The sequence below is a fragment of the Panthera onca genome, chromosome A2, assembly GCF_046562875.1.
Source record: "Panthera onca isolate mPanOnc1 chromosome A2, mPanOnc1 haplotype 2, whole genome shotgun sequence".
Classification (NCBI taxonomy): Eukaryota; Metazoa; Chordata; class Mammalia; order Carnivora; family Felidae; genus Panthera; species Panthera onca.
Window position 1 is genome coordinate 154,033,192 of NC_138340.1, and position 22,174 is coordinate 154,055,365.

The 22,174-nt window shown below is 51.5% G+C and overlaps 1 protein-coding gene across 4 annotated transcripts in view; it reads right to left on the minus strand.

Moving 5' to 3' along the window:
- The window catches only part of HIPK2 (homeodomain interacting protein kinase 2), a 188,830-nt gene that overhangs the window by 53,835 nt on the left and 112,821 nt on the right, over window positions 1-22,174 (minus strand). For all 4 annotated transcript variants that reach the window (XM_060633925.3, XM_060633922.3, XM_060633928.3 and 1 more), the window contains exons 3-6: window positions 7,936-8,059; window positions 7,556-7,675; window positions 5,656-5,742; window positions 3,450-3,634 (exon numbers count right to left, since the gene is read on the minus strand). In XM_060633925.3, coding sequence (XP_060489908.2) covers window positions 3,450-3,634; window positions 5,656-5,742; window positions 7,556-7,675; window positions 7,936-8,059 — 516 coding nt within the window. The remainder of the gene's footprint in view (window positions 1-3,449; window positions 3,635-5,655; window positions 5,743-7,555; window positions 7,676-7,935; window positions 8,060-22,174) is intronic.

A 22,174-nucleotide genomic window follows, 5' to 3' on the forward strand; every position in this document is an offset into this window, starting at 1 on the left:
TTTAAAGCATTATATGGTTTTGTGACAATTCAACCCAAAGCTTTTAGACGCAGAATTTTCTAATTAAAATGGTCTGAGTTTTGAGTTTCAGGAAGAGCAAACACTTACACCCTGGGTTAATTCTGTCAGAATGGCTTTTAAGGAATTTGTGCACTAGAATCCTGGTGTGGAGAAAGGAGTGGGGTCGCTTTCACCCGTTAATCTATATGTTGGGGCAGCTCTGGCGCAGCCCCAAGGGTGGGGGTCTTCGGAAGGAGTGGGGGCTGGAGCATTCTTCTCACCCTGTTGTTCTCATGGTCTTCCCAGCCCGTTCTAGGGACCCTTAGGGGTTACGCCTACTCTCAGGGAAGCCTAGGTGTGCTTAAAGACCTGTCTTTCCTTCTGGGGCCCGTTTTCTGAATTCTAAATTGCCAGTGATTCTCTTGGATCTACCCCAAATTCTGAATTTGAGGCTCATGCTCATGGTCTCCATGCTTGGTCTTCACCAAGTACAGTGAAGCATTCTATTGCTGCTTCCTTAACAGAATTCAGAGCTAGGCAGGACCCTGAGGTCATTCAGCTACGGCCCTGACGTTGTGCAGGTGACCGTCTCATTGACAGTGCAGAGGGCTAACTGGGAGCTGTCTGCAGAGCACCACTCCATCTCCCACATCTACTGTAGCTGGTTCACAATTGTCCCATTTCACCCCTGAATATAAAAAGACTGATCTCATGGGAGTCCTATCCAGAAAATCACCGAGTCTGCCTTCCTTCAGTGGCGCAGACTGACTCCTTGACTTACCCCTACCACCCCAGAAATAGGACAAATCCTGTAATGAGAGTTTGCGAGGGAGGGGTCCAACTTCCTTCTCTGAACTGGACATTGGTGGTTGTTGCCATGTGATCTGACTTGCTCAACATCAACTGATCAGAACTGAAATCAGAGGAGGTAATTAGGGTACCGCCCACTCATTTTCTGCAGACCAGATAAGGTCAAGTCCAGCCTTGAGACTCAGCCCAATCAGACTCTGGCCCTTGAGACTCAGCCCAATCAGACTCCGGCCGTGGCAGGAACAGCCAGGATGTGCCAAGGTCTCTCATGTTCAGCCTCTTCACGTATTTCTGTTTCCTCCTAACCCCGTCTAAAATCTGGTGCTCCCTTGAGCATACCGCTTCTCCCTGCAGACTTCCAGGGATGGGACTATCTGTTCTTTCACATCCCAAGTGCCTCCAGGTTGAAATGATATCCCTCATTACCCTCTGATACGGGCTAAACTCTGCCCCCAAATCCATCCGCTGAAGTTCTAAAGCCCCAGGGCTTCAGCACGTGGCTGCATTTGGAGATGCGATCTTTATAGAGGTAAAACGAGGCCATCAGGGTGGGCCCTAATCCAACTGCCCGTGAGGAGGATGAAATTAGGACACAGACATGTCGAGAAGGACCACGTGAGGACACGGGGAGGAGCCGGCCATCTAGAAGCTGAGCAGAGCAGCCTTAGAAGGAATAGTGCTGCCCAACACCTTGATCTTGGTGTTTGGTGTTGGTCTTCCAGAACGGTCAGAACATGGACTTCTGCTGTTGAAGCGGGTCAGCCTTCAGCGTACTTTGTTACTACAGCCTCTGCAAATTCCTCCTCCCTCCGTTCTGCCACCCTGGCCTCTCCTCTCCCCGTCAGGCCTCTGTCCCACTCCCTGCCCACCAGGCAGGGCTTCAGAGGTCAGACATCCTGGCTCCTCACTTCTTATCCCAGTGGCCTGTGGTCAATTCTGGCCACCCTTTCCCTACTTCCCCAAACTGCAAATTCAAGTGTTTCATCCCCTGGCCACACTTTGGCCCATCTGGCTCATTCGGCTGTTGCTAAAGTCACCAATCTTGGAGGTGATCAACCTGTTCGGCCCCACTGGCCCCTCTGTCTTCACTTCCTTTCCCTTCACAGCTAAGCCTCCCACAGCCATCATTTGGGAAAATGACTGCTCTCTTGCCAATATCCTAAGCCTGTCAGTTTATCTTATTCTCTCAACAGCCTGGCAAAGCTCCAGCCCGGATGACCCTGAGTAACGACCTGCTGTCCCCCTGCCGTCACCTGGGGGCCCGGTTACCCTCCACACCATTCACATCTGCCATGCTCTGTTCCCCTATTGCTCTGTCCACATGGCCCGGCCACCTCCTGCCCCGACCACCCGGGCTTTCCTCTACTTCTTCAGCCACCAACCACCTTGCTCTCCACAAGGGAAGACAGGAGCTGCCTGAAGAACATCCACTTCGCTGGCCAGGCCAGCACGCCTGCCGACACCCACGTCCCTCCCCGCCCGTGACGCTGGCCTTGCCATCCTGGCGCCTCCCGGCCTCTCGGAAACCTCTGCATCCTTCTCTTCAATCCCTCGTGCTGCAGACACGTCCCACCAGCACCCTGAACTGCCCTGGTCCCTTCGTATCAGAAGAACCCCGTCGGGCCCCTCTGGTCGCTCCTGTTTCTCCCTCCCCTCCCCTCAGTCCCGCAGCCTGCTCAACTGGCCGTTGCTTCCCCGCAAACGGCTCTCTCAGGCCACCAGCAGCTTTCACGTTGCCTCCCTTCATGGGCACTTTGCCCAGGCTTCTCTGACCTGATGGTGCAGCAGCAGGCCGGTCTCTGTCAAACGCAGCTCTAACCAGCCATCCCCTGCTTAGAAGTCCCTCCGTGACTTCCGCTGCTCTTATGATGAAGACCCAGACCCTTAACACGGGGCCTTACCCGGCTCGTCCCGAGGCCTCCCCTCCTTCCGAGCCCCAGGCCCTGTGCTGGCAGTCACTACGTGGGCAGTGCCCTCTCTCCCCTGGCCGGCCTTTTCACTGGTGACCTGTTGCTAGTCGTTTGGCGGTCATTTCCTCGGGGGCTGCCCTGCCGGGCCCCGACTGCAGCCCGCTTTCCCTGGTAACAGCCTGCTTCTTGGGGGATCACCCACGTGATGTCTTTCTCTCACCTACAGACTGGAAGCCCCGGTGGGCAGGGGCCTGACTGCTCTGCCCTACGCTGCACCCCAGCACGCAGCCTGCTGCGGGGATGAATGAACGGACGAACAAACCCAGATCCAAACTAGAATGGTTCTGGGAGTGATCTCTGGCCCTGAAAGTGGCTTTGCTTCCCAGGTGCCGCCACTGTGAGCACCCCGTTTACGTACAGACCCCCGGGGCGGGTTCACCCAGACTTGAGCTCTCCCACGCTTCCCGTTCCCTGCTTTTTGGTGTAGAGCAAAGTGTGGCTCAGGGCCACCCAATCTGGCTGCCGCCTGCTTTTACAAATAACGTTTTATTGAAATGCAGCCTCCCTCATTGGTTTCTGTACGGTCCACGGCTTCCGTCAGCTACAACAGCAGAGTGGAGTGGTTGCGACACAGACCATATGGCCGCAAAGCCCGAAGTATTTACTATCTGAGGCTTTAAAGAAAAAGTCTGCTGACCCCTGGTAAAAAGCATCGAGCAAGACACCTACTGTGTGCTGTGGGGAAAATCGAGTAGGTGCGTCATGGTGACAAAGGGGTGGTTCAGGGTTTCAATTGGAGTGATTCTCTTATCAGCATCTATGGTCAGCATCTTCTTTAACAGGTCGATGAACTCCCGCCGGTCTGCCTTCTCCACCAACATGTCACTCCCTTCCAAATCCGTTGTCATGTTCACCTGGAGGCAAACAGGGACAGGTTACCAAAACCCCATTCGGCCGCCCCTCCCCCGGCTTCCCTTCTTCTCTGCCGGGAACTCCATCCCCATGTCTGTCACGCCTTCCCAGTGTCCAGAAGGCTGTGCGGGTCCTGCTGCAGGCACTGCCATGGGCTGTTACTGCCCACAGGCGGTGGCTGCTTCCTCTCCAGGAAAGGCAGAGGGCGGCCATGCGTGGCGGAGGGAGCGGGTCGCTGCCCGTTCTAGAAAATACACAGAAGTGACAGGACGTGCCCTGTACCTGCTTCCATCAGTTAAACTGAAATGTACCTCACATCACACCTCACGGAAAATAATCCCAAGATGGAAAGACTTCTGGGCATTCGTTGTATAACAATGGGGTTATACCTGATACTACTGAATTATATACTTAAAAATGGTTAAGACGGTCAGTTTTTCTTTTCTTTTCTTTTTTAAGTAGGCTCCACGCCCGCCGAGGAGCCTGGGGCAGGGCTTGAACTCAAGACTCCGAGCCCCAGACCTGAGCTGAGAACAAGAGTTGGCCGCTTGATGGACTGAGCCATGCACGTGCCCCAATTTTATGCTATGTATATTTTACCACAATTGAAAAAACAAGAACTACAACCAAGTAGAAAAAATGAAATGCAAAAAGGGTTATGCATTCAACCTTCAGAGGCCAACCTTCTGCCTCCAGCTACAGTGTTATCTGTCCTCTGGTAGTGCCCTGTGTTAACGCCAGAACTGTTTTAGCCCCTGTGCTCACTGGGATCACCTCTGGCCAAGACAGCAGGGTATCTGAACCCAGGATTCTTCTTCCAAGAGTAAGCCTCGGATGGTTTTTGAAAGGCCTGTTGTGTGGTGCTTTCCGTTAATTTCCAAGGCATGCTATGGAAAGTAATTTCAGTTTTCTCAGACAATCTAAGCTTCTAATCAACTGACAAGTACCCTTTACGCAGAATTGTGATTTTTGGTTCCACTCACCCTCAGGAAGAAGTGTGCTTAGTGTTTATTGGTCTAGTGTTGTACTTCTCATTGCTTTTAGGAAAGACTCTTTAGGTTGCCCTGCTTTTAGACTAGTCCTTACACTAAAAACAGCTGAAGTTCTAGAATTTTCTCTGGGCACAAAGGTGAGAGAACCTGTGATCCCTCTGGTGAGCTGGAGTAGGATGAGTCCCAAATCCAGTGACTGGTGTCTTTATAAGAGAAAGAAGAGGGAGATTTGGGCATAGAGGCAAGAGGAAACCCAGGAATAAAGGCCATAGGAAGAAGGGTGAAGAGGTCGGGGTCAGTCAGCTACACATCAAGGGAACACTGAGGACTGCCAGGGGCCAGCGGACGCTAGGACTGAGGCATGGGACAGTTTCTTTCTAGAGCCTTCAGAGGAGGATGGCCCCGGTGGTACTTTAATGTCAAATTTCTAGCCTCTTGAACTGTTGGAGAATAAATGTCTACTATCTGAAGCCACCCAGCGTGCAGTACGTTGTCAGGGCAGCCCTCGGGAACCATACGCTGAGTCGTGGGCAGTAAACTCAGATGTACTAATGATCTTGAATTCTTCTCATGAAAACATCAGTAAGATTGGCTAGCACTTTCTTTTTCTTTCTTTCTTTCTTTCTTTCTTTCTTCCTTCCTTCCTTCCTTCCTTCCTTCCTTTCCCTCCCTCCCTCCCTCCCTCCCTCCCTTCCTTTCCTTCCTTTCCTTTCCTTCCTTTCCTTCCTTCCTTCCTTCCTTCCTTCCTTCCTTCCTTCCTTCCCTTTCCTTCCTTCCTTCCTTCTTTCTTTCTTTCTTTTTTCTTTTTTTTTCTTACAAATGGGAACCAGTAAAGGGCGGCTGTAAGGTTCTGAAAACGTTCCACCAACCCAATGCTATTCTTACTAGGAGTGACCTATCATTGTTCAAGGTCAAGGTCAACCACCGCAGGTGAGTACTGTGAATTTCTACCCGCCATCTTCTATTACGCAGAACTCTTGCTGTGCTTGGTTTTTAAGGGGTAGCACTGCATACTCACCCATGGGGCTTACCTGGGCCATATCATCTAAACAGTTGAAAATGTACTTTCTTGCTTCTTTCGACTTAATCCCCGTCTCTGCTTCATGGTCATCCGGTGTCTGGTCAAAAGACGCAAAAGCTGAGTGGTCATGTGAATTATTTCCTGGTCACTGTGACTCAAACCCTGGTTTCTGCTTCTCACGGAGGGTCTTTTTCCCATCTTTCAGAGGACACTCGGATTCTTCTTAAAGTACCCTGCACACTTAACTCGTCCTCCACACTAACTCCTCTCTCTTCTCTCCTTCCCACAAAGACCTGTCGAGAGCCTGCTCTGAATCATATCTAGAAGTTTCCAAGATGACCAAGATATGCCATATCCCTGAAAACCCTACATTCTCCCCTAAGTTTAAGGGATAAGGTAAGATTCCACAAGTGGAAAAGCAGAAGCCCTTTTCCACATGGTTTTAAGTTGTAATTTAATTTTATTTCTCAAGCTCTCATATAGATAGCTGTCACCGCATGCCAGGCACTATTGTAAAGCACAAGAACTCATTCGGTACTCCTGACAACCATCCTAGGGAGGACAAACACCGACCCACTTTCCAGGGAAGAAGCAGGAAGAGCAAGCTCCAGGAGTGTGCCAAGGCCACGTGGCCGGGAAGCAGCATCTGGCCCCGGCGTCTGTTCTGTGCTGCCCCTCTGCCTGGGGCTGGACCATGCACGTGCCCTGCACTGGCCTTGGTCTAGGAAGCTGCTGTCTCCAGTTACTGTGGGTTTCTGGATGCATCCATGGATGCTCACATTGTCACTCAGGGAGGGCATACCAGGAGCTGCTAGGATCCAGGCTCTGATCCCGGAAACAGCTGGACAAGGAGGACCGAGGCTCCAGATGAAGACATAAAAGTGAACCCTGCCCCTGCCTGGCCTCACCCTCCTCCACCCCCGAACTCTTTTTTACTGGACGTGACCTTGAGCTGCTAGCTCTCACAGTTGTCGAATGCCAGCCCCCTCATCAACAGCCTCGGAGTGCTTGCTTAGCTCTCAAATCTCTTTTCTAGATCTTCTGCAACTATTGGCCACACGTTATCTTTAAATCCTATTAGAATTTGGCTGTGGTTTCTTGTCAAACAAACAAACAAAAAAAAACCCCCACCCACTCTCTTGTCAAAAAACCCCCCAAAAAACAACAACAAAAAAAACCCACCTAAAATGAACACAAAGCATACTTAAGACTTGCATTATCTTCTCCTTCTCAGGAAAATACACTAATTTTAATTGCTAGGCACAGATCAAAGTGAAAGCAAAATACATTTGCGTTAAAGTAAAACCACTCGGGAGTTGACAGTGTGCAGTGATGTGCTATACCACCTGCCGGCCGGGACAGACAGACCCCTCCCGGAGCCTTAGGACGTCATCTCTCCGAGGCCATTTCCTTGGCCTGGAAGACACTCTTCCCCCTTTAGGGCCGAGCTCAAATGCTCCTCCTGACCCTCTGGTTCCCTCCTCTTGGCCCCATGCTCTACCCCTACCAGCAACGGGGCACTTGTGACAGCGGGGTGGAGGGGTGGGGGGCTCCCTGCATGCGTCCCTGGAATAGGAGCTCCTCGAGGACAAGGTGGGGCTCATTTCTCTCTCTAGCACACACCCGACAAGTCATTATGGTTCACTGGGATTTCATCCCAGGAGTTTAGCCACCAGGACTTGGGATCTGAGCTTCGCAGGCAGCTGGCCAAACAAAGCGGTGCTTTCGGACATTCGAATTCATCTACCTCGTGGATCAACAACGGTCGCCCCCTCTCCTGGGCTTTTGGCCGAATCAAAGCAAAGTGCAGGATCAGTGTGGCAATGGCAAGAGCTCCCCGCCAACTGGATGGTGCCCCTCTTCCCTGAGTGTTGGGCATGGGTGAGGAGTGGTGGGGACGCTCTTCCTACCTTCAGCCTCCACAAAGGATACGGTGAATCTGTGTCACGGTTGAAAAACCTAGTCGTCTTTGTCCCTGCACTTAATAAATATTCAGCTGGCAGACCCTGTGTTTGTGAAATATACCGAATCTGCAAGAAAAGAGGAGAATGAGGTCAGGGCGTTTCCTGTAACTGGACATATGGTATACTAATGGCTCTAGTGCCTTTGAGAAAAATGACAATTTTATAGGGAAAGAAAGAATAGAAGCAAGAGGGGAAAGAAAGAAGAATGAGAGAAAAGCAGTATGGGAAGCAAGGTTTCAGAGACAAGGAAACACCCCACAATCCCACCCACAGGTCATGTTATAAAGGACGTGCTTTCTGTGAACACCTGAGCTATCTGGACCCACCTGATCATACTCAGAAGCTCCTGGATAGAGCGGCCAGCCCAGGAACAGCTCAGCAATGACACAGCCCAGGGACCACATATCAATTGCCTCACAAAATGGTAGACCAAGGATGATTTCAGGGGCCCTGCAACGGAAGAACGAGAGAAATCATTAGCAACTTGAAAGTGCAGGTGGCAATTTGTGTATGAATTCTACATAAAACCCTATCTTTCAAATCTGGGGTGCCGTTACTGCTCCCCTCTAAAGGGCCTGTGGTTCTTGCACTGTGCGGCAGTGATCCCTCCGTTCTTGGGCCTGGTCCTCCCTGTCGGCAGGGAGCGTGGTCAGATGACTGGCTGAGATGAAGGGTAGATCTGTGGCTCTAGAAGGATCTAAGGGAACCACATCCATGGACTTCATTACCATTCTACTCCAGTTGGATGAGCTAATAACCGCTTTAGAGATACCTGGGAGTTACCTTTTGTAACTGAAAACCCAGGAAACCAATCATAGAGAATGCCCAGTTTTTACAAAGGAATTCTGAAATATAAATGTTCTATTTTCAGCAATAGAGAAAACAGGTCGCCTCTACCCAGAACAAGGGGATTAAATCCAATATTGGTTAACGTCAATGATCCCCCTTCTTAGGAGTCTGAATCACACTTTTGTAAGGAAACATTATTATTATTTTTTATCATCAGCTTCTGAAAAAGTTAGTCTCCTAAAATGTCTTCAGATATGACAGTTATACAACCCCGTTCATGGATCTATAGTCTGGGTACCAGTCAGAACTCCATTATAAACCCATTCCTGCCTGTGGGATTATGTCCCTTCACATGAGAGACAAGGTTACATGCCGGAGCTTCCGAAGGAAACCACCTAAACTCAGAGGGAAATCTTCACACGCAGTTAGTAACGAAAGCCAAGGAGACCACACGGCGCCCTTTCTTTTCCGAGAACGTGTCATGATGAAGTAGGGGTACGTTTTGGAGAAAACCACGCTCAAATGTATGAGATATGAACCCAGCTTTGAAAAAAACGTGGCTCAAGGCGCTCGGCTGATAATGAAATGCATTAGCCCAGCTTCTGTTTTCTCTGTAAATTTCCCACTTGATTAAGCAATGCCAGAAGACGCCACTCTCCTACCCTTTCAGGAGCCTGGCACGTGAGCAGTGGGAGCTGGGGAGGCGGCTCTGTCTGGGTGATCTTCACCAGCCAGCACGGGAGGAAGGAGCGAGGCTGCGGCCAAAACAGCCCCACTCGTCTTGGGAGTGTCAAGCTGAATCTCCCCCACTTAAGAAAGCATCTCCCTACGCTACTCTTTTACATTTGCTCTCGTTGATCTTTTTTCTCTAGATAACAACGTCAAAAAACAAAACCCAACATGTTTTGTCACAACGTCTTGGTTTTTCGGAAGAAGGAGTTCCCTCGCTTTCTTAGGGCTGGAGACTCAGCACTGCTGCCAGGTGCTTCTAGAGTGCTCTGGTCATCAGTCTGGGTGCACGACATCCTTTTGCTAGAGTCCAGGGCTGGGTGGGTCTCTTCCCAGGCTTGGCGGGAGGGAGTTACTCTGGGTGTGGGGGGTGGGGGGTGGTGCAAGCTGCCACTGGCCCTACTTAACCTGTCTTCCCTGTCAGCTCACTGCTGGCATGGAGGCTCAGCCTGGCGCTGCACCCTAGCTCTGTGGTCTCTGTGTCCTCCCATCCCAGGTGCTGACTGTGCGCGGGAACACGGGATGCTGCTGTCACCCCTGTGGCGCTGCCGCACCGGGGATGCCCGTGCTGGTTCCAGGTACGTCTCTGCTGGACTGTCCTGTGTTGTGGATTATCTAAACGACAATGACAACAACAACGACAACAACAACAACAACAACAACAACAACAACAACAACAACACATCCCTTGGAAGAGAAGGGGATATCCGAAAAGAACATGACAGAGGAAACAACAAACTTTTACTACGTGTGTGTCAGAACCTGCCCTCCTTTCTGCCCTCTCTCTCCAGGGTCGGCGTGTCCACCTGCCTCCTCCCACATGCAGACTCAGACCTCTTCTCTGGAGAAGATGTCCTGTCCCGGATCCCGCGAAGCCCCCCTTGGGCAGGCTGCTGACACAGAACAAGCTTCTCCGCACCTCTGTCTGTTCCTGTGACCAGGACCCTTGCCCCTCGTAGCCTCCAGGTCGGGTCTTAGGAACACACCCTGGGCTGCTCTCACGGGGACATCTCTGGATTGACCATGGGGCCAACCTTCCTATCAGGTTAATCACCTGGTTCTCATGCCCCTAAGCAGGCCACTTGGAACCCGTGGAAATCCGTTTCCTGGCTTCTGTTCCCTGAGGATGTGCAAGACAGAACCCGACACATAAGAGTGACGCTTCAGTGACGTGCTCTGGCAAGAAACACTAGCCGTGGATTTTGCCAACTGACGTTATGTGAATAGGGCCTATGAAGACGGCTCTCGGTCCATTTTCTTTTCTTTTCTTTTCTTTTTAAGTTTATTTATTTCAAGGATGGGGGAGGGGCAGAGAAAGAGGGAGACAGAGGATCCCAAGCAGGCTCTGTGCTGACAGCAAGACAGCCTGCTGGGGGGCTCCATCTTACCAACCATGAGATCATGACCTGAGCTGAAGTCGGACGCTTAACTGACTGGGCCACCCAGGCGTCCCTCTACCTGTTTTCTGTTAGAACATGAAGTGGTAGCCATGCATGGTATCAGGGTATGTACAGCAGGATAGTTTTCTTGCCGTGACCATAATGAACGAATGCTCAAGTGTCAGGCTAGATGGCCGGGGGACAAAAGAAATAGAAGACGGAGTCTTGTCCCCTCGGGGCCCCACTGCTGGGACGCCAACGCCAGCACACGTGACAAATGAGGTCGAATATACTACTGGTATACAAGCCAAACCCGCGGACACGAAGACAGAGCTAATTCAAGCATACGGACAAGCTCCAGCATCTCCCATTTTAAGAACCAAAACGGCACACAAGAACAAAGCGAAGCACACACAAAAGCAAGCCCTTTCTCCAGCCCTCCGTGTCCCTGCAGGTGTCGCCCTATTCCTGCCCCTGCTCAGCCGAACCTCACGGGGGTCTCCTGCAATTCCACTGTTTTGTGCCCCCCACCTCCCGTCTTGCCACCTGTCTCTTACTGGACTCCACCGAGGGGTCTCCACTCAGGGGCCACGCCCATCCGGACCCTCAGGGTCACGTTGTCATGTCGCATCCACGGGTCAACTTCCCTCTCTGACCCGAGAGCTGCATATTTCTCTCACGGTTGACATTCGTCCCGTTTTGAAACACACAGTGTGGTTTTCACGACACCATACACTCCCACAGCTGTCCTGCCTCTCCGTTTCTTTTGCTGGCTTGTCCTCTAGCTAGCTGCCGTGGGACGGCAAAGCCCTCGGACCCCTGGTCTCCTCTCTTTTCATCTTTGTTCTGGGTTAACCGTTATGGGTTGAGTTGTCTCAAATGCCAAAAAAGACATGTTGAAGTCCTAATCCCCAGTACCTCAGAACGGGACCGTTTTTGGGGACGGGGTTATTGCAGATGTGACTAGCGAAGATTATGTCACTGGAGTAGGGTGAGCCCTTAAGCCAACAGGACAGGTGTCCTTACGGGAAGAGGGAAACTGGGACACAGACGCAGAGGAGAGACAGCCGCGTGGAGATGAAGGCAGAGACTGGACTTATACTGCCACCAGCCGAGGAGTGCCTGGGGCCACCAGCAGGTGGAAGGGGCAAGGAAGGATCTTCCCCGAATGGTGTCAGAAGGAGTATGTTCCTGCCCACACCTTGATTTCAGACTTCCAGCCGCCAGGACAGCGGGAGAGTAAATAGCTGTTGTGGTCAGTCCTGTGTTTTCCGGGAACTGTTTCTGCAGCCTCAGGAAGCTGACAGAGGAATTGTATGGCAGCCCCATGTCCACATTCCATTCATATTTCCTAATGTCCATCTCCACGCTGGACTCTTCTCTGCTCCGCACTTACACTCTGAAGGCCCAGCACCTCCATGGGAATGACTCACAGTCGCCTCCAACTTAGTATGTTCGCGAGGGACGTCTTCTCCCCGGCCTCCCCTCCCCAACAGCAACGGGTCCCTGTCTCTGCCGGGCTCATCTCGCTGAATGGGATCCCGGCCCCTCCCGCCTGCTCCCCACGCTGGGAACCTGGGATGCTCTCCGAGCCCCTCTGCTCCCTTCATCCTCGCCACCAAGGCCTCAATGCGGCCGCCCCCGACTCTCCACTTCCACCGCCACCCTCTGGCCCTGGCCACCCCGTCGCACCTGGAGCTCCCCGGCGGGTCTTTCCTTTCGTCCTTCCGTCCTCCATCCGCTGTCGGCACAGCTGCCCGAGCAGACAGACCGCCTCTCCCTGAATCCCTCCATGACCCTCAGGACCTCCCTGCCCTGCTCTCCACTGTCATTTCCATTTCCATTTCTAGGCTCCTCCTGGACCTAGAGCCTTCGTGCCGTGTTGTGCTGCTGCCTCGAAGGCTCCCTGCACCGGCGCTCAGATGGCCGCCTCCTTCTCATCCTTCAAACCTCAGCTTAATTGTCACCGCCGCAGACAGGCGTCCCTCGACACCAGTTAGTCTCCATCTACAGTGCCGTAAATGTCACTTTACAGCACTTCTCCAATAACCCGCTACTGTCCGTCTCCCCCTGCTACGTCCACAGGGCAGCACAGGGTGTGCCATTTAGTAGCCACTCAATCAATAAGGATTTGCTGATTGAATAAACCTTTATTAAATATAAGAAAGCACTAAAATATGAGATTCAGGCAGAAAGTTCTAAGGCAGCATAAACAAAGGGGAGCAGAAGGGGTCAATCTTGGTGGAGGAATGGAAGCTTGGCACCAGGAGCAAGGTGTCACCCGCGGGAGAGAAGGCCTCTGCGGGTGGGAGTGGAGGCCCAGAGGACACCTGCCTGCCGTGGCTCCCGAATTCCAGCAAGAAGGAGAGTGGCAGGGGTTTGCAGGTGGCTCTAGGGTCCCGGAGGGGCTGGAAAGGGCTCGAGGTTTAGGCCTCTACCCTAACCCCTACTGGTCTCTTGCCCTTGGTTTCAACCTGTTCCAACCCACCCCGAAACTCTTCCTCATTCCTTTTCTCTGCACATGTGATACCCTGATCACATCTCTGCAGAGGCCGGGGCCCTCTCCTTCCTCCTCAGACATAGGCTGCCCACCTTCTCCGTGCTGCCCACGCCGGGGGATGAATGCGTCAGCACCAATAACCAGTGCGGTCCAGTAACTATGAACCGAGCACCTGCTGTTCCCAACCCATGTTCCCATACCTGCCCCCTCTTAAGCCTTCTGGAAGGCAGGGTCTGTGCCTCACTTGCTCCATAAATACCTGCTCAACACCCAGGCCTAAGTAAGGAAGGTGCTTTTTCACCCGGCTCTCAGTAATCCTTGGGGGACCGAAGACCGTTCTGCTGTGATCTCGCAGATGCCTTGTTCCCTTTTCTGCTGGTCCATAAGGCTCTGAGCTCCTGGAAGTCGAGACGCAAGCCTAAAATCTGTTTCTTTTTGTTCAGCGCACCTGAGGCTCGTTCACTCCCGAGGGAGGTGAAAGCCATTCTTACCAATGGTTAGTGTGACTGAGAAGTTGGCTCAAGGTCCATCCTTTCACTTACTTGACTATCCAAACTGCCATTTCCTAAGTGTCTCTGTGTCAGGCACTGTGCTGAGAATCAAAAAATAAATAAAGCATACCCCACGGCCCCTCCGGGAGTTCACTGTTTAGCTGGAGGCAAGACGTGCCGACAGCTGATGTACAATGGGCCAGAGTGTGTGCCCAGTACATGATGGGAAACTAACTGGGGGGAGAAGGGGCAAAGCAGGGAGGGCTTCCGGAGAGACGTGTGAGCTGAGTCTTGGTAAGTGGACAGGCCGGGGTGGCCTCTGGGCACAGGGCAGGGTGAGTGTGTGCCCCATCCTGCCCTGTCCTCACATCACAGCTCTGTCTGTAGCACCTAGTACAGTACCTGGGCATGGTAGGCGCTGTCTCCACATTTGTACAGGAATCTTTCCGTGTCAACCCCACACCCTTCAGGGGCACCAGTTCCCCTGAAGCTGGCACCGTCCCCTCGGCAACATGCCCTATGACAAGAGGCAGACTACCTGGCCTTTCTGTTTCAAAGTTTATGCAGTTTAAAAAACAAAATCACATTCTGGGCTCCCCCATGGGGGCCGTTTCTGCTCTCGCTTCGGTTCCACCGCAGGTAGGGCTGCTGGCTTGGGAAACGGGCCTTTCTCACTGGGCTCAGAATCACCCAGGCTCCGTTCATGACTCACCCTTCCTTTGCCACCCCACGGAATTCTCTTAGAGAGTCTCCTCATTGCTATTTTGGGACATCAAACATACTTTCAACATACATGAAGTGTCAGACAAAATTTGCACCTAAGAAAGAGAGAGACTGTTCCTTTCCAACATTCCCACAGTAAGACACAGAAGATTCTATTTTTCTATAGAAAGAGAATAAACAACTGTCGTTTTTAGCACATCAATTATCGAAGCTTTGGTATTTCGCTCACTAGTTTTCTGAGCGGCACGCTCAGCTGGTAGGGTATTCCCAGGTCACGTCCAGACCACATGACCCTGTGAGGGAGTGACCCCAACACAGGTGTGGAGACCACAGAGTGGAGTGGGAACAGCACACACTCGGGGGCCCCGTGCTCGCGGGCGGAACTCGGTGCTGGCGCATTCTAGCTGTGCCTCGACTTCCTCATACCGCTCTGAGGATGAAATTAAACGGCGTCAGGGGAAGCGGCCAGCATAGGGCCTGGCATAGAGCAGGCAGTCAACACGCATTCACTCATCTATAATACGCTCAAGTCCACGTCGTAGCAATTACACAAAGAGCATCCTTTTTCCTCCTTTTTTAAAGCCCACTTTCCTCCTTACAAGTGGAAACATTACTAGGACAACGGCTTAAGCATTTTTGTTCCATTTATTGCTGTAAAAGGTACAACAATTAATATAACCAGCAGCAAAACGCCCACCAACTAACTTCAGAAAGAGCACTGCCCAGCCTACAGGCCCCACGTCTCCCCTCGCACACAGAAACGCCGTCCTAAGCCTGCATCCCCTTCCGTGCTACCTGGCTTTGGCTCTCTGGCCTCACCTGGCCTCCCGGCCAGATGCACGACCAGAGTCCATATCTTGGTCGTCTTCACGGTGCACTAGTAAAACAAGAGCAGGGTTCACGGCCACTCCCAACTTGGGCAATAAATTTGCAACACTAACCAGAGAGCACACGGACAACCGTGCCTTTCTGGAAAAATGTTACTCAATTTCTCTTGAGTTTTTATTTCGCCGTCTATAAAATGTGATTATTAATCTCTCTCTCTCTCTCTCTCTCTCTCTCTTTTTTTTTTCTCTTGTCTCTACAGCAGCATATGAAGACAAATGATGGTCGGTAGAATTATAAAGCATTTTGAACTCCTTGGAAGCAAGACACTCTATTAGGCCATGGTATTTTATAATCACTGATATTATAAGGTGTACTTGAATTGAACTGCAGAGAAAAAGCCCGTTCCCACAAATATATGTAGATTGAAAATAACCTCAGTATGGCTGGGGCAGAAGCAATCAAAATGTAAAATTGTATTTCAGATGGGCTGTTCAATCTTACGTTTCCGCTGCAAAAATAAGGGGACTTGGAAATGCTGACACGAGCTCTGAGCCACTATGTGTGCTGGTGACCCGGGGTGGGAGGCAAGGGGTCACATCAAAGCAACACAGGACCGGAGAAAGAGGAGAAATCCGAGGACTAGAAGGAGGCTATTTTAGAGAAATTGAACCGCAGAGCTGAAGGATCTGCATGGAAGACAGCGTGCAGGGTGAGCGCAGGGGAGCACGGCAGGGTGGCCAGGTGGGGAGAGAATACATCCTCTGGCCACTGGCGGGCTGCGAGGAAAATGGGGAGCAGCGTTCCTAAGAGATGCATTCATACCACGTCTGGGGGACCCAGGAAGGTCCAGTGGAGATCGAAATAGTGATCGGGGGGCCTGGCGAAGCCACGGCCAACCTGGGATTTTTGAGAAAGACACAGCTTCCTTAGTGAACAGGAGACGTGAGAGAAAGAGCTTTGTCTTTGACCAGGGGGCTGGGTAGATGCGAAGGCCAAAGGGACCCAGGGATGGAGCTGCAGGGACGAGCGACGGGGTGAGGCCGACCAGGAGCTCCCTTGTTGCGTTAGCTTGTACTGAGCCGAGGTGATGTGGACCCTGTCTGCAGGTGATGGCCTGACCAAACGCTGTAGACCTTAAGGTTTCTAGACACGAGGAGTCTTGCCCCGTAAGTAGCTGAGGACGGCGCTGTGGTGGGGGGCCGCCGCAGGGGGCCAGGCTCTGACTCTGAAAGGAGAGCTAGCCAAGACGCCCCACTCATGCCTGTGGGTGGCTCCAGCTCAACGATATACATGCACCCAAATCCCTGCACAGATGTCCTAGAAGTGTTACCTCCGGCAACACTGTTGACGTCCATGACACCGTGTGCCTGCGTGCTGGTGAGCATCATTTCAAGACCCTCCCCAGCGATCCTGTTGGCTGAATGTCTCCAGCTATCTCCAAGAGAAATGCTCAGGACGCGAGAACAACTCAGTGCATCCGTATGGAAGGCTGATTGTAATAACCACGGCTGGGTCTAGATGCCGTCATCATTGTCGTGTCACATTTGGACAGTCTCCCAAAGGAAGCTGGCTTCTTTGATTCGACTCACCATTTCCAGGGTAGTGTTAGAATCAGAGTGACAGTTTTATTTGTATTGGCCATGAGCATCTTGGCTCTGAGTAAGACTTTCCTGGATGTGCACTCAATACATATACAGTCGACCCTTGAACAACACGGGGCTGGAGCACCAAACCCCGCTCCCCCATGCAGTCCCAAGTCCACATGGCACTTGACTCCCCCAAACTTAATACTAACAGCCCATCGTTGACTGAAGCCTTATTGATAACATCAATAGTCGATTAACACATACTCGTATATGTGTTACATACCATATTCTTACAATACAGTAAGCTAGAGAAAAGAAAATGTTACTAAGAAAGCTGTAAGGAAGAGAAGATATATTTACAGTACTGTATTGTATTTACAAAACCAAAAACAAAAGCCTGTGTATAAGGGGACCAGGCACTACCAACCCATGCTGTTCAAGGGTCAACTGTGTGTTCCCCACCCCCACTCTGCCTCCATGCTGATCCTGGGGTCCTGCCACTGTGTTTCAACTCTGCAAAGCGCAGCACCGAAATCTAACTTCCTTGCTTGCACACCAGAAGAAAAGATCTGGAACCTAATCTCCAAAGGCTTCTAATGATGTTCGTATAAATCGGGAACCGCTTCTCAGATGTCTGGAGTATATTCTGATGTCAGCCTCTAAATTCCTTCCAAACCTCAATGAGAAATGTTCCTGGGAAGAAATCAGCTTGGACCCCACAATGGGTCATTTCAAAGACACTCACCCTGCCCTGTAATTCCTAGTCCTGTGGACATGCACTGTGCCGACTCTGCCTGTATCTCCCAGTCTGGTCCCTGGTGCCTTTGCCACGAAGCCAAGGGATGCTGGACAAGGCCTGGTTTTGCATCCCACACCCTGCTGGACCGTAATATTATGTTTTATGTTCTCACTTTTTGCCAAGGTATGTGCTCAATAAATGTCTGTGGAAGCACCGTCAACCAGGGAAATGGAATCACAGGTTTCCGCACGTATCTACACATACCGATTTTTTTCACTCATACACTGCTTCAGGTTCTTTATTTTAAAGTCTTTTTTATCTTGATAAAATTACTTTTTATTGTATAAGATAAGACACATACAAAGAAGTGCACAAAGCAAAAACATATAGCTCGGTGACTTCTCAGAAAGCAATGACCAGTGTCCCCCTACCAGCCAGGTGAAGAAACAGAACACTGCCCGTGTGGCCACGCCCCTGCACATTCCCTCCCTCGGGCCGTCCCCTCTGCCCAGGCCACGGTGCCCGTGCTCCCTGTGTATCGGGGGGTGGCGTGGACCCCAGGCCTCGGGGTGCAGGCTCCTGAACAGACGGGCTAGAGGGAGATCCAAGCTCCGACCGAGAGGGCTCGGCACAAAGACCGGGAGCTGGGAAGACGACAGAGCTGGCTGACAGAGAAAGGAGACAAAAACCTCAGACATTCTTTTCAGTTCCTTTGGTTGATTGTTTTTCTTCTGCTTTGTTGTTAGTCTGTTGACTGAAACTGAGCGTCGCACTGTGCATTTAGAGCTTCCCTGGGGAGCCTGCCCACACTCCAGTCCCACCACCACCTGCTGTCACCTTTCAGTTTCCGGAGGCTGCACCTCTTTTCTCTGCACGGGGAGGGAATTTGGAATTTCAATTCCTGTGGATCAGTTGCAAATGCAGCCCCTTCACTTGATTCAGGGAGGTGATACGTTACCCACCAATGGAGTGAAAACGAGATGTCAGGCCAGGCGGGAAAAGGCTGGCCTCTTTCACACTAGACAATCAATTCAAAGCTTCCTCTCTACCCCAGATAAAAGCACACCAAGAAGGTAATATTACTTATGCGACTTAAATGTCAGTAAACATATGGTTAATATTTAGCTTCAACCGGTTCACAGTGAGTACTCTATGATGTTTGTTGGATGAATGAATGAACTCACACAGGGCTGGAGAATCATGATGCTTTCCTGCTAGGGGTCCCGGGCCTGCACTGGAGAGGCCCCGGGGTTCACAACTCTTAGCAAGCGAACTGTAATGAAGACCAGGCTCATCCTTGGGGTATTTCCTTTCCTTATATAGCGCTATCTGATTATGCGGCCTGTGGGGCTAGATCATGAGGCATTCTTTATAGCTGGTGGCCTAGGATAAGGAACAGGGACCGAAGATGGAAACTTGCTCCTTCTTCGAAAGGGAGGTGCATTCAGTGTCACTGACTGGAGATACACCAGCTGAGAGAGCAGAAGCTGGAAACCTGAGATACGGAACAGAATCCACTCAGTAAAGATGCCAGACACATGCCGGAGGGTCAGTTTCCACTGCAGCAACAGGGACGTGCCCACAGCCTCAGAAGAGGCCTCCCTCCCTGCGTTGCGCTTTTAGGAGAGAAATCACGGAGAAAGATGTGCCTGCTAACACACCAGCTAAGCCAGTTTTCAAATAAAGCCAGGAGCCTTTGCCGGCCAGTGTGGCTGGTTCTGGCCCAGGCCGTACAGGACGCGTCCTGTCTCTAAGCACCCAGGTGTGAGTGGGACCAGAGGAGCCAGGTGGCAGCGGCCGGCCTTGCTCCCAGGGCAAGTGCATACCATTCTGGCCTGGCCAGGAGACCAAGCCCACGGCAGAGGATGAGGGTGCAGCCTTCACCCGAGTCTATGGCAGGGAACGTCACATGGTAGACTTAGCCACAGCCTGTTAGGGCCTGCCGTGGTCGGGACGAGGAGGGACCTCCCAAGGCGGCTGGCTGGTTGCTCCAGAAGGCATTTTGCCAAACAAAATGGGCGTAAACGTTAGGGGTCCAGCCAAGGGCAGCTTGTTTAGGGAGAGCCTTCCAATATCCAGCTTTTCCTAAAGTAGCTGAAACAAAACCAAACCAACAAAGCCCAAGTTTGCTTTCTTGTGTTTTGCTTGGGTCCCGAGGAAGAACTAAGCTGGCTCTTTCGAGCTCACACTAGGGGGTGCTGACGTGCAGCAGACACACGTCCCAACGGTGTCTGAACCTTCAACCCCAGGGGACGGAGGCACGGAACCCACCGGACGGCCGCTGGACCTCACTGTCAGAAACGCAGGGCCGACTGTGGCGTGGAGCACACAGTGGAAGGGGCGGAAGTGTCCCTCTACATGAAGAGGGACCGCTGCCCTATCTTCCCATAAACAATGGGGCCTCCTTGTAGTCCCAGAACTGGGACTCTCCTGCAGGCCTGTGAAATGGAGCACCCTCCAGCAAAAGAGATTAAGACGCTCATTTTGCTGTCTTGGGCACCAAACACTAGTCTAGCCAAATGAGCGAACCAGCACGTGGAACCAGGGAGATGCCACTCGTCGGTGGAGCCCAAGAGGCAGAGCGACGAGAAAGGAAGGAGGGAGGCAGGGACTGAGGCCGAAGCCTCCAGACTCGTCAGAGTGGTCGGGGTGGGGCCCCCGGACACCCCCGGTGCTCCCAGTTTACCTCTTTGGAAAGCACCTCTCCTGGCTACTGTCTGAAGACTTCTGGGCTCTCGACTGGAATCCTGCCTCCTCCAGAGGTCTACGCTGCCCGAGGTGGCCTCCTGTTCTGTGTTCCCACAGCCCACCGGCTGCCTGTTCAGCTCTTGCACTGACAGTCATCATTTTTTAAAGTCAGCTTCTCGGGGGGCGCCTGGGTGGCTCAGTCGGTTAAGCGGCCGACTTCGGCTCAGGTCATGATCTCACGGTCAGTGAGTTCAAGCCCCGTGTCGAGCTCTGTGCTGACAGCTCAGAGCCTGGAGCCTGTTTCAGATTCTGTGTCTCCCTCTCTCTCTGCCCCTCCTCCATTCACACACACACACACACACACACACACACACATACACACACATACACACACACACTCTCCCTCTCTCTCTCTGTCTCTCAAAAATAAATATTAAAAAACTAAAAAAGAAATAAAAAACAAAATCAGCTTTTTAGGGCACCTGGGTGGCTCAGTCAGTTGAGTGTCCGACTTTGGCTCAGGTCACGATCTCACGGTTTGTGGGTTCCAGCCCCACGTCAGGCTCTGTGCTGACAGCTCGGAGCCTGGAGCCTGCTTCGGATTCTGTGTCTCCCTCTCTCTCTGCCCCTCCCCTGCTTGTGCTCTCTCTCTCTCCCTCAAAAATAAAGAAACATTAAACAAATGTTTTTTAAAAATCAGCTTCTCAATGAGACTGGATGCATCTCGAAGTGGCAGACTGCGTTATTTATCTCTGTTCACCTCACAGCACCCTGCAGAGTCCTGGGCCCTCCACAGACACCGGCTGTCACACTTCATTCACACTCATGACCTGGAAGAAGTTATGGTCTCATCCTTCTTCCCCTACTGCTGAGCACTGTGCAAGAATAAAGTAAGTGCTCAATATGCCATGTTTGCTGAACTGGACCTATTATCTGAGAACGAAGTAAACACAGGGCCTTCTTACTTTTTGCTCGTTTGTTCCTGCATGTGTGTATTTTAAGGTAAGAGAAGGGATAGGGAGCAAGCAGCTCTTCGGAGTTCTTCTCTGATAATGGGGATTTCCGTGGGGAAATCTGAACAGAGACCGACAAAGCTCTATTTATTTTTAATGGGAGAGGCTTGGCAGAGGAAGTTTGTATCTTTAAAATATACCTATAAGCGGAGAAGTGGTGGGTGAGAAAGGAGACGCTCTCTATCTATCTGGAGAAGAAGAAAGAAAGAACTAGAGAAGACAGGAAGAAAGAAGGCGCCCAGGGAGATTTTCAAATATTCAAATAAAAAAAGCCCCCATAAGCAATTAAATGGACGTTTGAAAGAATGGCAGCGATGACTGATGTGACGAGCTCAGCTTTTTTCTTTTGCCAAAGAATAGAAGTTCTGAAATATCACTTAAAGGCACTGAGTGCCTGCCTGTCACGCTCGCCTCTGTGGAGTGCCGGCTATGTAAGTAGGTCTAGGTACGTATGCATTCAGGCCTGCCCTGGATTCCCCCACGAGATCAGAAGTTCCTTGAGGAGAAAGAACCTATATTTGCTTCCTTCTGCGGGTGGTGGCTCTGCGCACAGCAGGTGTTCAATCAGCATTAACCAACTAAATGGAGCTAACTAAATTCTGTCCCCAGTTTGAAGGGCTCTGACACAGAACTGTCTAGTTCCTTTTCATCTGGTCTCCAAAGACTTGGGTTTTCAAGAAACAAAACAACCCCAAATACCCCAGACATTCAACTCTAGATTCAACGGCAAGGCTAACCTGAAACTATCCCGCGGCCTCTTACTTGTGTGGCAACCAAACAGAAATCTTCCTTCTTCTCTCTTCCGGGGTTCCCTGACTTCACAGAGGCTGATGTGATAGGCTTCAGGTGATCACAGAGCCCAAAGTTACGGGGCAGCACCAGGGACTCACTGTTCAGACCAGGAAATCAGTACGGGTAGAGGGAAGGGAGGAGGGTACACGGCTGAGTATTTCAGGTTGCACGGAGGAAAGGTTGACGAAAGACACACAGCACACGTTCCCCAGCCTTGTTATTTCTTTTCCCCTAGGACTGCATCAATAGCTTAAATGTGAATGAGCGTGATTCCTGCGTGCACGTTAACATCTGGTTAAAATGACTCC